The following is a 17,469-nucleotide window of genomic DNA, read 5'->3' as shown; positions in this document are numbered from 1 at the left end:
TGAACCCGCGGTCAGAGAGTCTCAAAACTCCAGCCCGTCGCGTTAGCCACTAGACCAGCTAGCCACAGTAAGATTCGTCCAACTAGGTATATTTCTACACCATAGGAAGGTTAGCACAGGCACCACTGTGACCACAAATGCAAGTTTTTACAGACGAATCTCCAGCTAGCGTGGCCGTGACGTCATGTTGACGGCAGTGAAGGGACTTGAGCTAGAGTTCGTCACGGCCATGCTAGCTGGAGATTCGTCTGTAAAAACTTGCATTTGTGGTCACAGTGGTGCCTGTGCTAACCTTCCTATGGTGTAGAAATATACCTAGTTGGACAAATCTTATTGTGGCTAGCGAGACGGGCTGGAATTTTGAGACTCTCTGACCGCGGGTTCAATCCCGGCCGGGGTATGGTTTGTTTGCAATCGTGTCATTACGATTTCGTGAGTCATGTTGATGGCAGTGAAGGGACTTGAGCTAGAGTTCGTCACGGCCACGCTAGCTGGAGATTCGTCTGTAAAAACTTGCATTTGTGGTCACAGTGGTGCCTGTGCTAACCTTCCTATGGTGTAGAAATATACCTAGTTGGACGAATCTTATTGTGGCTAGCTGGTCTAGTGGCTAACGCGACGGGCTGGAGTTTTGAGACTCTCTGACTGCGGGTTCAATCCCGGCCTGGGTATGGTTTAGTAGTTGCAAGCACTAAAAAGAATGGAATAATATGAAATGTATCGTATGAACGTGTGGAATCATGCTCACTGGCTGATTAACAATGGCACACTGGGTGTCGAGCCACTGTTGTCATGTGGACGTGTTCTGGATGAATGACTGTTACCGAGCTCACTGATGATCCCCGAGCCAATATTTTGACGAAAAAACATTATGCTTTCCAAATATTACGAAATCCGATAACTACGATATCCGAGGGTCCACTGTATACTACAGCCTCTCCTCACTTAACAATGAAATTCCGTTCCTAATACCGTGTCAGTAAATGAATTTGTTGTTAAACGAGGAGCATTGGTGCCCTATGGCCTGGTGGCAAAAGCTCTCGCTGCACTCGGTGAGGTTCCTGGTTTGATTCCCGGTGAAGGGGTGAAAACACCGGACGTGTTTCCTTACACCGGATGTCTATGTTCATCCATCAGTGAAATGGGTACCTGGGTGTTAGTCGACAGGTGTAGGTCACATATTGGGACAAAACTGACCTAATTTGCCCAAAATGCCCTGCATAACAAGGGGCTTTCTATATAGTAGTATGTCATTGATGTCAAATAGGCCTGTATACCTTGTTCATGTTTTTTTTTTTTTTTCAACAAGTTGGCCATCTCCCACCGAGGCAGGGTGACACAAAAAGAAAGAAAATCCCCAAAAAGAAAATACTTTCATCATCATTCAACACTTTCACCTCACTCACACATAATCACTGTTTTTGCAGAGGTGCTCAGAACACAACAGTTTAGAAGCATATATGTATAGAGATACACAACATATCCCTCCAAACTGCTAATATCCCAAACCCCTCTTTTAGAGTGCAGGCATTGTACTTCCCATTTCCAGGATTCAAGTCCGGCTATATAAAAATAACCGGTTTCCCTGAATCCCTTCACTAAATATTACCCTGCTCACACTCCAACAGATCATCAGGTCCCAAATACCATTTGTCTCCATTCACTCCTATCAAACACGCTCGTGCATGCCTGCTGGAAGTCCAAGCCCCTCGCCCACAAAACCTCCCTTACCCCTTCCTTCCAACCTTTTCGAGGACGACCCCTACCCTGCATTCCTTCTCCTACAGATTTAAATGCTCTGCATGTCATTCTACTTTGATCCATTCTCTCTGAATGACCAAACCACCTCAACAACTCCTCTTCAGCTCTCTGACTAATACTTTTATTAACTCCACAGCTTCTCCTAATTTCCACACACCAAATTTTCTGCATAATATTTACACCACACATTGCCCTCAGACAGGACATCTCCACTGCCTCCAGTCGCCTCCTCGTTACAACATTTACAACCCAAGCTTCACACCCATATAAGAGCATTGGTACCAGTATACTTTCATACATTCCCTTCTTTGCATCCATAGATAATGTTTTTTGACTTCACATATACCTCAACGCACCACTCACCTTTTTTCCCTCATCAATTCTATGATTAACCTCATCCTTCATAAACCCATCCACCGACACATCAACTCCCAAGTACATATCTGAAAACATTCACTTCTTCCATACTCCTCCCCAATTTGATATCCAATTTTTCTTTATCTAAATCATTTTCTACCCTCATCACCTTACTCTTTTCTATGTTCACTTTCAACTTTCTACCTTTACACACACTCCCAAATTAATCCACTAACCTTTGCAGTTTTTCTTTAGAATCTCCCATAAGCACAGTATCATCAGCAAAAAGTAACTGTGTCAATTCCCATTTTGTATTTGATTCCCCATAATTTAATTCCACCCCTCTCCTGAACACCCTAGCATTTACTTCTTTTACAACCCCATCTATAAATATATTAAACAACCATGGTGACATTACACATCCCTGTCTAAGACCTACTTTTACCAGGAAGTAGTCTCCCCCTCTTCTACACACCCTAACCTGAGCCTCACTATCCTCATAAAAACTCTTTACAACATTTAGTAACTTACCACTTATTCCATATACAGTGGACCCCCAGTTTACGATCAGCTCCCAGTGCGACCAATTATGTAAGTGTATTTATGTAAGTGCATTAGTACGTGTATGTTTGGGGGTCTGAAATGGACTAATCTAATTCACAATATTCCTTATGGGAACAAATTCGTTCAGTAATGGCACCTGAACATACTTCTAGAAGGAAATAACATCGTAAGCCGGGGGTCCACTGTACTTGCAACATCTGCCACATTGCTCCCCTATCCACTCTATCATATGCCTTTTCCAAATCCATAAATGCAATAAAAACTTACCTACCTTTATCTAAATACTGTTCACATATATGCTTCAATGTAAACACTTGATCTACACACCCCCTACCCACTGTGAAACCTCCTTGCTCATCCGCAATCCTACATTCCGTCTTACCTCTAATTCTTTCAATTATAACCCTACTGTACACTTTTCCTGGTATACTCAGTAAACTTATTCCTCTATAATTTTTACAATCTTTTTTGTCCCCTTTCCCTTTATATAAAGGGACTATACATGCTCTCCGCCAATACCTAGGTACCTTCCCCTCTTTCATACATTTATTAAACAAAAGTACCAACCACCCCAACACTATATCCCCTCTTGCTTTTAACATTTCTGTCATGATCCCATCAGTTCCAGCTGCTTTACCCCCTTTCATTCTACATAATGCCTCACGTACCTCCCCCACACTTACATTCTGCTCTTCTTCACTCCTAAAAGATGGTATACCTCCCTGGCCAGTGCATGAAATTACCGCCTCACTTTCTTCCTCAACATTTAAAAGTTCCTCAAAACATTCTCGCCATCTACCTAATACCTCCCTCTCCCCATCTACTAACTCCCCTACTCTGTTGTACATGTACTTGTAGTAAATAAAGATATTATTATTTATTTTTTCAACAAACCGGCCGTATCCCTCCCAGGCAGGGTGTCCCAAAAAGAAAAATGAAAGTTTCTTTTTTTAAATTTAGTAATTTATACAGGAGAAGGGGTTAATAGCCCCTTGCTCCTGGCATTTTAGTCGCCTCTTACGATACGCATGGCTTATGGAGGAAGAATTCTGTTCCTCTTCCCCTTGGAGATAAGAGGAAATAGACAAGAACAAGAACTAGAAAGAAAATAGAAGAAAGCCCAGAGGGGTGTGTATATATATGCTTGTACATGTATGTGTAGTGTGACCTAAGTGTAAGTAGAAGTAGCGAGACGTACCTGAAATCTTGCATGTTTATGAGACAGAAAAAAGACACCAGCAATCCTACCATCATGTAAAACAATTACAGGTTTCTGTTTTGCACTCACTTGGCAGGACGGTAGTACCTCCCTGAGTGGTTGTTGTCTACCAACGTGCTACCTGATATTATTATTTTTTTTTTTTCAACAAGTCGGTCGTCTCCCACCGAGGCAGGGTGACCCAAAAAAGAAAGAAAATCCCCAAAAAGAAAATACTTTCATCATCATTCAACACTTTCACCACACTCACACATTATCACTGCTTTTGCAGAGGTGCTCAGAATACAACAGCTTAGAAGCATATACGTATAAAGATACACAACATATCCCTCCAAACTGCCAATATCCCAAACCCCTCCTTTAAAGTGCATTCATTGTAGTTCCCATTTCCAGGACTCAAGTCCGACTATATGAACATAACCGGTTTCCCTGAATCCCTTCACTAAATATTACCCTGCTCACACTCCAACAGATCGTCAGGTCCCAAATATCATTCGCCTCCATTCACTCCTATCTAACACGCTCATGCACGCTTGCTGGAAGTCCAAGCCCCTAGCCCACAAAACCTCCTTTACCCCCTCTTTCCAACCCTTTCGAGGACGACCCCTATCCCTCCTTCCTTCCCCTATAGATTTATATGCTTTCCATGTCATTCTACTTTGATCCATTCTCTCTAAATGACCAAACCACCTCAACAACCCCTCTTCTGCCCTCTGACTAATGCTTTTATTAACTCCACACCTTCTCCTAATTTTCACACTCCGAATTTTCTGCATAATATTTACACCACACATTGCCCTTAGACAGGACATCTCCACTGCCTCCAACCGTCTCCTCGCTGTTGCATTATTATTATTATGAATGGAGACGAATGATACTTGGGACTTGACGATCTGTTGGAGTGTGAGCAGGGTAATATTTAGTGAAGGGATTCAGGGAAACCGGTTATTTTCATATAGTCGGACTTGAGTCCTGGAAATGGGAAGTACAGTGCCTGCACTTTAAAGGAGGGGTTTGGGATGTTGGCAGTTTGGAGGGATATGTTGTGTATCTCTATACGTATATGCTTCTAAACTGTTATATTCTGAGCACCTCTGCAAAAGCAGTGATAATGTGTGAGTGTGGTGAAAGTGTTGAATGATGATGAAAGTATTTTCTTTTTGGGGATTTTCTGTCTTTTTTTTGGGTCACCCTGCCTCGGTGGGAGACGACCGACTTTTTTAAAAAAAAAAAAAAAAAAAAAAAAAAATTATTATTATACTATTATGGTAGTGGGTTTATGTCAGTCATCGTTGATATTGCTTTAATATCACCCTTGCACCATATATAACATTTTTAGTATATTTTTTAAATGTTCATACAGTAGTGTACTGTATGCATTGTAATGAACAGAATAGAGGAAATTAGCTCTAAAATGCATTATTTAGGTATACGTACTGGTCAGAGAGCCCATTGTAAATCCAAGTCATCAGAAAACTAGTACGTTGCTAAGTGAAGAGAGGCTGTACATTGGACCCTTGAATTTCGCGATTAATCTGTTCCAGAGAGTCTGCCGAAATTCAAAATTCATGATTTTCAAAACCATTTTTCCCATAAGAAATGATGTAAATCAAATTAATCTCTTCCAGACACCCAGAAGTATTAAAAAAAATTTTTTTTTTACATTAAATGTACATTTATCTACACAGAAAACAATGAGACATGAAGAATAAAAGAATAATAACTTGAATCCTCTTCCATAAAGTCTTTAGGTACCAAGTTCTTTTCCGGGGTTACTTCCCTTCTTTGTTTTTTAATGCAACTAGGACCAGCTTGAGAGTCACTGGACCCCTGTCGCTCAAAAAATTGTTCCAGAAAGGTCTCTTTGTGGTGTTTCTTTAAAATTTGCCTAAAATAAGACAAGACATTGTCATTGAACATGTTGCATACATGGCTGCAACAGCTTTGTCATGGTGATGTTTCTCCACAAATTTTTCATCCTAGTCTACATTGCACACATCTCCTTAATCTCTGAAGACAGCAACTTTTTCTCTCTCTTCCTCTTCCTCTGAAGCAATTTCCTGAGCTGTGGTCTGTTACTGTTGCAGATTAAGGTCTAGCAGCTCTTCAGTGGTTAGCTTTTCATTGTGGTCCTCCACCAACTTTTCCACATCCTCGCCACAAACCTCCAACCCCATGGACTTCCCCAATGCTACAATAGATTTCACAACTGGCATAGGGTCCTCAGGGTCAACCTCAGACTCTTCAAAATCTTTGTTGAAGACACATTCTGGCCACAATTTTCTCTAATCAGAGTTCATCGTCCTGGAAGTCACTCCCTGTCAAGCCTTACCTGTGAGGTTTATGCAATGAAGGACATTGAAGTGATCTTTCCAGAACACTCTTTGGGTCAATTCAGAGTTTGAGGTCATATTAAAGCACCTTTGAAACATTGCTTTGGTGTAGAGTTTTTTGAAGTTTGAAATGATCTGCTGGTCCATGGGCTGGAGGAGAGGAGTGGTATTAAGAAGGCAAGAACTTCATTGTGATGAAATTAAACTTCTTCACCATTTGCTCTTCCAAGTTTGGAGGATGAGCAGGAGCATTGTCCATTACCAGGAGGCACTTGAGTTCCAATTTATTCTCCAGGAGGCATTTCTTCACACTGGGGCCAAACACTTCATTGAACCAATCAAGGAAAATGTCCCTCTTGACCCATGCCTTACTGTTAGCCTTCCATATCACACACAAATTAGCCTTTGTGACACTGTTTTTTTCGAACACTGGGATTTTCAGAGTGATACACCTTTAAAGGTTTCACTCTGAAATCCCCACTAGCATTACCACAACATGAGAGTTAGCCTGTCTTTCATAGGGTTGTGTCCTGGCACTGCCTTTTCCTCTTGCATGATGTAGGTCCTCTTTGGCATTTTCTTCCAAAAGAGGCCTATTTTGTCACAATTGAACACTTGCTGGGGGATGAATCCTTCAGCCTCTACATAGTCCTTGAATTCACTTATGAATTTTTCAGTCGTATGTTTGTTTGAACTGGCAGCCTCACCATGCCTTACAACATTGTGTATGCCACTTTGCTTCTTGAAATTTTTGAACCAGCTTTTGCTGGCCTTGAATTCACCTACATCAGCACTTGTTCCAGGCCTTTTCTTTACGAGATTGTCATGCAACTGCCTTGTCTATTCGCAAATTATCGATTGCGTAACACTATCTCCTGCTAACCCTTTTTGTTTGATCCACACCAGCAACAACTTCTCAACATCTTCGATTATTTGCGATCTCTTTTTCGTTAGCATATTCACCCCTTTCGCAACATCACCTTCCTTGATTTCCTTTTTCTTTGCCATGATGGAAGTGATGGTTGAATGGTTCTTCCTGTACATCCTGGAGAGCCCCACCACATGCACTCCACTTTCATATTTTTCTGTGATCTCTTTCTTTACTTCAATCGTGTTTCTCACTTTCTTTACCAAAGGGCTGGCACTAGGAGCTTTCTTTGGGCCCATGGTGGCTTATTTAGCGGTTGCAAGCACTAAAACAAATGAAATGTATTAAGAAATGTGTTGTATGAATGTGTGAGGTGATCGTCATTTGCCAAGATACAATGCCAGACAGACACTGAATGGTGTTTGTGTGCTCGCGGCAGCTGGGAGGCCGCTTGGATGCTTTTCGCCGATTTTTTTTTTTTTTTTTTTTTTTTTTCAACAAGTCGGCCGTCTCCCACCGAGGCAGGGTGACCCAAAAAAGAAAGAAAATCCCCAAAAAGAAAATACTTTCATCATCATTCAACACTTTCACCACACTCGCACATTATCACTGTTTTTGCAGAGGTGCTCAGAATACAACAGTCTAGAAGCATAAACATATAAAGATACACAACATATCCCTCCAAACTGCCAATATCCCAAACCCCTCCTTTAAAGTGCAGGCATTGTACTTCCCATTTCCAGGACTCAAGTCCGACTATATGAAAATAACCGGTTTCCCTGAATCCCTTCACTAAATATTACCCTGCTCACACTCCAACAGATCGTCAGGTCCCAAGTACCATTCGTCTCCATTCACTCCTATCTAACACGCTCACGCACGCTTGCTGGAAGTCCAAGCCCCTTACCCACAAAACCTCCTTTACCCCCTCTCTCCAACCCTTTCGAGGACGACCCCTACCCCGCCTGCCTTCCCCTATAGATTTATATGCTTTCCATGTCATTCTACTGTGATCCATTCTCTCTAAATGACCAAACCACCTCAACAACCCCTCTTCTGCCCTCTGACTAATACTTTTATTAACTCCACACCTTCTCCTAATTTCCACACTCCGAATTTTCTGCCGATATCTAAACCAAATCACAAAAATCAAGCCAATATTTTGACGAAAAAATTCGCCGATTTCCAAAATTCACGATATTTAAGGGGGACGAAATTCAAGGGTCCATGGTATATCATAATGTATATTATATTATATGATGGTGAAAGTGTTGAATAATGATGAATGTATTTTCTTTCTTTTTGAGTTTTTCTTTCTTTTTGGGTCGCCTTGCCTAGGTAGAAAATGGCTGATGTGTTAAAAATTTTTTTTTTTAATGTATATCATGATGTATAAGTAGAATGACTTGGAGATAGTATAAATGTGTAGGGGAAGGAAGGCGGGGTAGGGGGTCATCTTCGAAAAGTGTGCATGAGCGTGTTAGATAGGAGTGAATGGAGACAAATGGTTTTTGGAACCTGATGAGCTGTTGGAGTGTGAGGAGGGTAATATTTTGTGAGGGGATTTAGGGAAACCGGTTAGACAGACTTGAGTCCTAGAAATGGGAAGTAGTACAATGCCTGCACTTTAAAGGAGGGGTTTGGGATGTTGGCAGTTTGGAGGGACATCTAAACTGTCGTATCTGAGCACCTCTGCAAAGAGTGATGGTAAAAATGTTGAATGATGATGAAAGGTTTTTCTTTCCTTTTGGATTTTTCTTTCTTTTTGGGTCACTCTGCCTTGGTGGAAAATGGCTGACATGTTAAAAAAAATAAAATCTTTCGTGTTTTCCAAGGAGTACAGGTCAGGGTATCTGTTTTTACCATTTGCCCACCTTGAAAGGGGCTGTTAATGTACAGCAATATTCCCGCCTGGAGGGAACAGATTGTTTAAAGAGGACCATCATTGGCTTAGCATCTCAGTTTGAAGGTTTTCATTATTCATTCCATCATTTCCTCATGGTTGTGATTGCAGCACTTGTGATTCTTGTATGTGGGATCCTCTGATATTGTTAGTTAATATCTAATTAATGCTGATCAGCAGTTACAGTCTTTTGCAAATATTCAAATTATTTTCCATAAATTTTTTTTTCTCTGTTATTTCAGATGCAGTGGGAAAGATTGTGTTGGTGAATGGGAGAGTGGGAGGGAGGGAATCTGAGAGAGGGAATGAGAGGAGGAGGAGGAATAAAGAGGAATTGAAGAGAGGGACTTGCCTCAATACTATACAGTGTTTTCAGTGCTATTGTTAAAAATAATGAAATTAGATGTGGATTATGGCTCAAGAGTGCATCTTTGATTATAACATAGGGGTCTATGGGAAAATAAGATCCAAGTTCCAACCACTTAACAAAAGAATGATTTTCATGAACACATTACTATAATGTTGAGTGTGGGGATCTACTGTATTTATTTTGAATTAAGTTAACTTAAAGGTATAATGTACAACTTTTCCCATCTTTTATTTTTACATGAGATCTCTATTTCTCCATGGGAAGTGGAACAGAATTCATCCTCCATAAGCCATGTGTGTCATAAGAGGGGACTAAAATGCTGGGGGCAAGGGGCTAGTAACCCCTTCTCTTATATAAATTATTAAATTTAAGAAGAGAAACTTTCGTTTTTCTTTCTGGGCCACCCTTCCTTAGTGGGATACAGCCGGCTTGTTGGAAGATCATCATCTTTGTTTATTGTTTATTCATGCTTTAAAATTATTTCTCTACTCTACTGTGTGTTTACTTAGTTTGTGGCTGCTGGGGTTGAGTCTTGGCTTTTGGGCCTGCCTCTTAATTATACTCTTGCTGGGTTCACTTCATGTTGGGCACATATTGCTTCTGGTAATAAGTTTGGTTCTATTCTCATTCATAGGTCCTCTTTGAGTGAGGGTTGCAGCATCTGTTCCTTGAATCTGTACTCAACTTCCAGTCTTCTTTAGGGTAGCCCATTGAACTAAACTACATTCACCATCACACATTTTGTAGCTGTATTTTAAGAAGTGCATGGGTATCGGTATCTAAATAATCATTATACATTGTTATGCTACAAATTTGTACAACTGTAATGCTTCTTATTTGAAATACTCATTTGTACTTCATGTTGTAATTTGTTTACTGTAATTTTTACCACTGAATATATCATTGCTTAGTTAATCTTAAGATTAACTAAGCAATGATATATTAACTTAAGTTAATTTTAAGCCTGCCCGTAATGCTCTGCATACAAGGGGATTTTGGCATGTACACTCAATCACCATATTTCTTTGTACAACTATGTATCATGTCCAAATAAAAAGCAAATAAATAAATAAATAAATAAATAAATAAATAAATAAATGCATGCATTGCACTGCATATAGTAGTACTGTATTGTTATAATTAAAGTAAGATTATCAAATTTCTAAAAAAAACTTATGCATTTTTTCCCATTTTTTAAATCTTTGTAATTGGTAGTTTTCTATAAATGAAAATACAATAAAGAAATAAAATATTTTTCAGACCTGAGTTACTTCGTCCAGTGACTAAGCTGCCCTCAACAGTTAGCCAGGTGACGGGTGGCACGAGTGTGATCCGCGCCTCCCCTAGCCACACTGTGCCTATGGGTCAATCCCCAGGATCATCAAGTTTAAGCATAAACAACCCACAAGTAACCCTCTCTCCAGCAGGACCTACAAGTGTGCATCTTCACCAAGGTCCAGAATCAGTTATACATGATAGAAGAGAACATTTGACTCTTAATCCTCGTGTAACCACTATCAACAGCCAAGTGATAAATGTGTCCCAACAGGGTCATCCTTCCAGAGGTCTGGGTGGCTCTGTGGTTGCAGTTACCTCAGGTGCCACTCAACCAACTGTTGCAATTTTGGAAAAAGTTCTTACCTCATCTATACCTAGCACTGCCAAAGATGATACCCATTCACAGCCTGAAGATCTCTCCAGTAGATTTCGCCCCATAGATCAGTCGGGGTTTAATAATGAGCGATCTGATTTGACTGACGGGAAGTCGGATTTTGATTGTAAAAGAGTTTCAGGAAGTTGTGGAGAGCAAGAAGGCTTACTTTTGCGTGCCAATAATGCTAGTGTAAGAGACAGCAGATTACACATCTTGGAACAGTCCTCTCTTAATCTTGATATCACTAAGCAAGAAACTCCAGATAATAAAGAAAACATAACTAATCAAGTGAAGACAGAAGTGACACCACTGACCACAACCTTTGTGACTGGAGCTACTGCTGGTGCTGTTATAATCACCACACAACCAAGGTGTCATATCGCAGGATCTGAGTCTGATCAAGTTGTGGTTCATCAAACACCAAGGGAAGATATGGGTGAGGAAGTCAACTGGGATGAACATCAGCCTGACCAACCAACTTATCATTGGAGTCAACTGGTTCCTCTTATTACAACACCAAACAGAAGTGTTTCTAATCAGCATCAGCCAAAAAATGAGACAGACCTTAAGCCAACAACAAATGGTGATGTGTTAGCAAATGGTAGAGGACACATGGGTAGTACAAGTGATGGTGTTGGGGGTAACAAGTGTGAAGGGGGCCAGAATCGACGAGAATCTTGTGGTCAAGATGTGGATTTTGACTTGTCTGCAGATGATGATGATGTTTTTGTTACTGACCTTGAGACTGCTACCAGTACAAACAATAAGAGAAGAACTCAGTCTCTTGGATCCTTCTCAGGCAAGGAGGAACCCAAAAGCCCCAGAAAGGTGTGTGTAGGGGTGAATGATTCAATGTTTAATAATTTATTATTACTTTTTTATTATATTATTACTTTTATGACAAATTGCTGATTTTTTTTATTTTTTTTATTATCACACCGGCCGATTCCCACCAAGGCAGGGTGGCCCGAAAAAGAAAAACTTTCACCATCATTCACTCCATCACTGTCTTGCCAGAAGGGTGCTTTACACTACAGTTTTTAAACTGCAACATTAACACCCCTCCTTCAGAGTGCAGGCACTGTACTTCCCATCTCCAGGACTCAAGTCCGGCCTGATATATCAACTTTATTTACCCTGGGAAACATTACCCTTGCTGGAGTTTATAGGTTGTCCTTCCAGAATTTTGTGCTCCTGTGAGTCATTTTATTCATAATTTCCTAGGTGTCACAGGCAGTGCAGAATTCTCCATAATTTAGTATTTTCAAAACATTTTGTTAATTGTTGGAGAGAAATGTTATCCTATGAATAACATCCGAGTTATTTTTAAGGGCTTAGAGCTTTTCAACTTTAGGCATTCAACCTTGTTGGATTCTATTTGCAGTGGATTTCATTTGGGGTTTAGCATTTTTTTGTGAATACTTTAATGGTTCTCGGTACACAACTACAAAACTTTAGAAGAAAAAGTGCAAAATGATATTCTCTCATTGCTTAAAACACCTGCAGATTTATGTTATTTACCATTTTCTCATGTTCTAGTATTTATTATTAATTTTTATTCGAAATGTCATCTTATGAGAAAGTAATCGAGGAGTTGAGTTTTGTTCCTAACGAACGTACTACAGTAAATTTATGTATTAATGTGGTGTTACATATTACATGAATTAAGTAGAGCTGATTAGAAAAAGACCAACTTATAAGTGAATACAGTGAAAGTATTTGTTAAAAGGATAAATAGGAAGATTATGAATACAGCAGGGCCCCGCTTTACGGCGTTTCGCTTTACGGCGTTCCGCTAATACGGACATTTCAAATTATGACCAAAACTCGCTATACGGCTCCCCCCACCTGTCTTTCTAATACGGTCACAGCGGCCCACCGAGTTTGTTTACATTCTCCCTGAGCACATCTCCTTATTATGTCTGGAAACTTTCCAAAATTTCAAGTGTTTTAAAGTTATTGTATATTTTATATGTATTGTACTTGATAATTAAACTTGTGTACACCTGTACCTAAATAAACTTACACACTGTGCTGGCATGTAGGTACACATTAAAATCACTAAGAGTCTCTCTACTCTTGATGCAATAATAATAATAATAATAATAATAATAATAATAATAATAATAATAATAATAATAATAATCTCTTGGGCGCATTAATGTCGCATATTACGTTAATATAGACATTTCCCTTAATCTATCTATGATATTTTTTTCAAAATTATATAAGAAACACATTATGTAACGCACAAACATGATACATGCACCCACAGTATAAAAATTTATACAAATATATATGAGATGTTTACCAAACGGTTTGTAGAAGTGTCGGAAGAATTACGTTTTCTCTAGCCTGTCAACTGTTACTAGGGATAACTGTAGAAAAATATTCCTTTCGTATGCCTTCACTTTATAGCTATAATTCTGTACTAACTTGTACACAGTGTAAGAGTATTTGTTTCGTGATTTAATTATTATAATAATAATAAATGACACTGTGCTCTTGGGAGATTCTGAAGAGAAGCTGCAGAGATTGGTGGATGAATTTGGTAGGGTGTGCAAAAGATGAAAATTAAAGGTGAATACAGGAAAGAGTAAGGTTATGAGGATAACAAAAAGATTAGGCGATGAAAGATTGAATATCAGATTGGAGGGAGAGAGTATGGAGGAGGTGAACGTATTCAGATATTTGGGAGTGGACGTGTCAGCGGATGGGTCTATGAAAGATGAGGTGAATCATAGAATTGATGAGGGAAAAAGAGTGAGTGGTGCACTTAGGAGTCTGTGGAGACAAAGAACTTTGTCCTTGGAGGCAAAGAGGGGAATGTATGAGAGTATAGTTTTACCAACGCTCTTATATGGGTGTGAAGCGTGGGTGATGAATGTTGCAGCGAGGAGAAGGCTGGAGGCAGTGGAGATGTCATGTCTGAGGGCAATGTGTGGTGTGAATATAATGCAGAGAATTCGTAGTTTGGAAGTTAGGAGGAGGTGCGGGATTACCAAAACTGTTGTCCAGAGGGCTGAGGAAGGGTTGTTGAGGTGGTTCGGACATGTAGAGAGAATGGAGCGAAACAGAATGACTTCAAGAGTGTATCAGTCTGTAGTGGAAGGAAGGCGGGGTAGGGGTCGGCCTAGGAAGGGTTGGAGGGAGGGGGTAAAGGAGGTTTTGTGTGCGAGGGGCTTGGACTTCCAGCAGGCATGCGTGAGCGTGTTTGATAGGAGTGAATGGAGACAAATGGTTTTTAATACTTGACGTGCTGTTGGAGTGTGAGCAAAGTAACATTTATGAAGGGGTTCAGGGAAACCGGCAGGCCGGACTTGAGTCCTGGAGATGGGAAGTACAGTGCCTGCACTCTGAAGGAGGGGTGTTAATGTTGCAGTTTAAAAACTGTAGTGTAAAGCACCCTTCTGGCAAGACAGTGATGGAGTGAATGATGGTGAAAGTTTTTCTTTTTTGGGCCACCCTGCCTTGGTGGGAATCGGCCAGTGTGATAATAATAAAAAAAAATAAAATAAAATAATAATAAAAATATTATAAGGTAAAAGTTTCACAAACTCTTACAAATGTACATGAATGAACTAAAACTGGACACGTATTAATACCGTCTATTTCGCCTGACCGAGTGATCGTCCACAACCTGTTCAGTTTGTTTGTTTACGCTGTCTGAGCTCGGTGTATCATTAAATGTTGTATATTACGTTAATATACACATTTTCATTAATCCATCCGTGATATTTTTTTCAAAATTATATAATAAACACGATACATAACATAAATACATAACAACATATGTGTAGAGAACCTAGGATAACCCAAAAAAGTCAGAGTGACTTACTTCCATTGCCTTCACTCAGAGCATCATTTCTTCTCAAAATGATGTTACATGAGAATGGGAGTGTTCTTCTTTATTTATTCTACCGTATCAATGTAGAGACAACCTGTACACAATGCAACTTGTACACAAACCAGACGTGTACACTGTTTACAAAACTTACCTTCGCCTGGTTTGTTTACATAACTCTGCGCCTGTCCTCTCTCATGCACTCATTCTTTCTCTCTGGTATGGTAGCCTGGCTGACTACCATACATACCACACTTGATTTTTTACAATAAATACTACTCATCTCACCCTATATTTTAAGGTAAGTAATGAGTGAACTGTATATACATTTTATCGCTCTGGGATGCTTAAATATCATAGAATAGTATGTGTGGGTGGGTTGGCCTGGTATGGTAGCCTGGCTGACTACCATACATACCACACTTGATATTTTACAATAAATACTACTCATCTCACCCTATATTTTAAGGTAAGTAATGAGTGAACTGTATATACATTTTATCACTCTGGGATGCTTAAATATCATAGAATAGTATGTGTGGGTGGCCTGGTATGGTAGCCTGGCTGACTACCATACATACCACACTTGATTTCTTACAATAAATACTACTTGTCTCACCCTAGATTAAGACTATAAATATTTTAAGGTAAGTAATGAGTGCACTATGTGTGTATTGTACTTTTGTATTGTTTTTTGATGCCTGGTTCTATTGCTAACATAATATATGTTAGTGTAAACTTGTTATCTAGTGTTTGTATGCATTTGTAAGTGGAAAAAAAGGGTGTTCCACTTTACGGCGGTTTCCGCTTTACGGCGGTAGCCTGGAACCTAACCCGCCGTATAAGTGGGGCCCTCCTGTATTGTAGTGCATGAATTCTAAGGGAAGAGTGGGGATATTGCAATTTTGAAGGTCATCTGATATGTTATGAATGTGCACTTTTGGCAAGGCAGCTATTGAATGAGTGATGAATGTATAACTTTTTTATAGTTTACCCTACCTTGTTGAGAAATGGCCAGTATGGTAAAAGAAAATAAATGATTTTGAAAGCAAATGTTTACATTTTTGTGCAGATATATTGAATTGTGAAGGGGCCAATAATAACCACAGTTTTTTATAAAGATGATTTATTGATTGCAGATTATGTTTCCGATAAGGAAGGCGGGGTAGGGGTTGTCCTCAAAAAGGTTGGAGGGAGGGGGTAAAGGAGATGTTGTGGGCGAGGGGTCTGGACTTTCAGCAGGTGTGGATGAGCGTGTTCGATGGGAGTGAATGGAGACGAATGGTATTTGGGACCTGACGATCTGCTGGAGTGTGAGCAGGGTAATATTTAGTGAAGGGATTCAGGGAAACCGGTTATTTTTATATTGCCGGACTTGAGTCCTGGAAATAGGAAGTACAATGCCTGCACTCTAAAGGAGGGGTTTCAGGATATTAGCAGTTTGGAGGGATATGTTATGTATATGCTTCTAAACTGTTGTGTTCTGAGCACCTCTGCAAAAACAGTGATTATGTGTGAGTGAGGTGAAAGTGTTGAATGATGATGAAAGTATTTTCTTTTTGGGGATTTTTTCTTTTTTGGGTCACCCTGCCTTGGTGGGAGACGGCCGATTTGTTGAAAAAAAAAAAGAAAAAAAAAAAAAAAAAACTTCTATACTGTTGTATTCTGGGCACCTCTGCAAAAACAGTGATTATGTGTGAGGCGAAAGTGTTTAATGATGATGAAAGTATTTTCTTTTTGGAGATTTTTTCTTTTTGGGTCACCCTGCCTCGGTGGGACACGGCCAACTTGTTGAAAAAAAAAAAGTGTTTTTTATTTTCTCTTTTAAAATGTGGCAGATTAATGACAGAAGTAATTAGATATGTAGGAAATAATTTGACTAAGAAAGGATTATAGCAGATTTAGTTAAGGAGGCATGCTTAGAAACACAGTAGTATAGTGTATAATGAAGTTACAGACCAATTTTGTTAAAGGTTTCACTATATACAGGTTCTCCATCACAAATTTGGCATCATTGGGACCTGTAGTGTGCCGGATTACTGAATTTTCTGAATTACAGAGTGGTTTGGTTAGAATACACATAATAAAATTAACCAACTTGACTTACACAGTTCATTGAACATCGGCAAAAATCGAACATTTCCGCTACTTTGAGCTCAATTTCAAGGTACTTTTCGTCATGAAAACAATCAAAATCATGTCTATTTCTGTAATATATCTTCCATTCTATCAAATGAGTCCAAAAAATGAGAATACAACCATAAAAATCATACGAAAATATACTGCAAAGAGGCGGCTAATGGCTGAGAAGTGAACTCCCTTATTTATCGCCCGTCTTTTTTATTTTTGTTGCACGTTAAGAAGCATCTTTCCATCATACATTGCCCAAGTTTCAATGAGATAGTCCAACAAACAACCGAGAAAAAAAATATTTACCAAAAATCATATATGGCAAGCCCAAGCCAGGTACTGGAAATAAGTCACTTTGTCTGACTTTTCTGGGTTATCCTAGGTTCTCTATACATACACTGCTATGTATGATAATCTATGTAACTGTATTTGTGTATACCTGAATAAACTTATTTACTTCTTGTCT

The 17,469-nt window shown here is 39.5% G+C and overlaps 1 protein-coding gene across 13 annotated transcripts in view; it reads left to right on the top strand.

Moving 5' to 3' along the window:
• cic (Putative transcription factor capicua) overlaps positions 1–17,469 on the top strand; it is a 653,343-nt gene that overhangs the window by 483,078 nt on the left and 152,796 nt on the right. For all 13 annotated transcript variants that reach the window (XM_070089069.1, XM_070089070.1, XM_070089072.1 and 10 more), the window contains exon 7: positions 10,636–11,857. In XM_070089069.1, coding sequence (XP_069945170.1) covers positions 10,636–11,857 — 1,222 coding nt within the window. The remainder of the gene's footprint in view (positions 1–10,635; positions 11,858–17,469) is intronic.

Source organism: Cherax quadricarinatus, chromosome 27 (genome assembly GCF_038502225.1).
Source record: "Cherax quadricarinatus isolate ZL_2023a chromosome 27, ASM3850222v1, whole genome shotgun sequence".
Taxonomy (NCBI): Eukaryota; Metazoa; Arthropoda; class Malacostraca; order Decapoda; family Parastacidae; genus Cherax; species Cherax quadricarinatus.
This window is presented reverse-complemented; position numbering and strand designations above follow the sequence as displayed.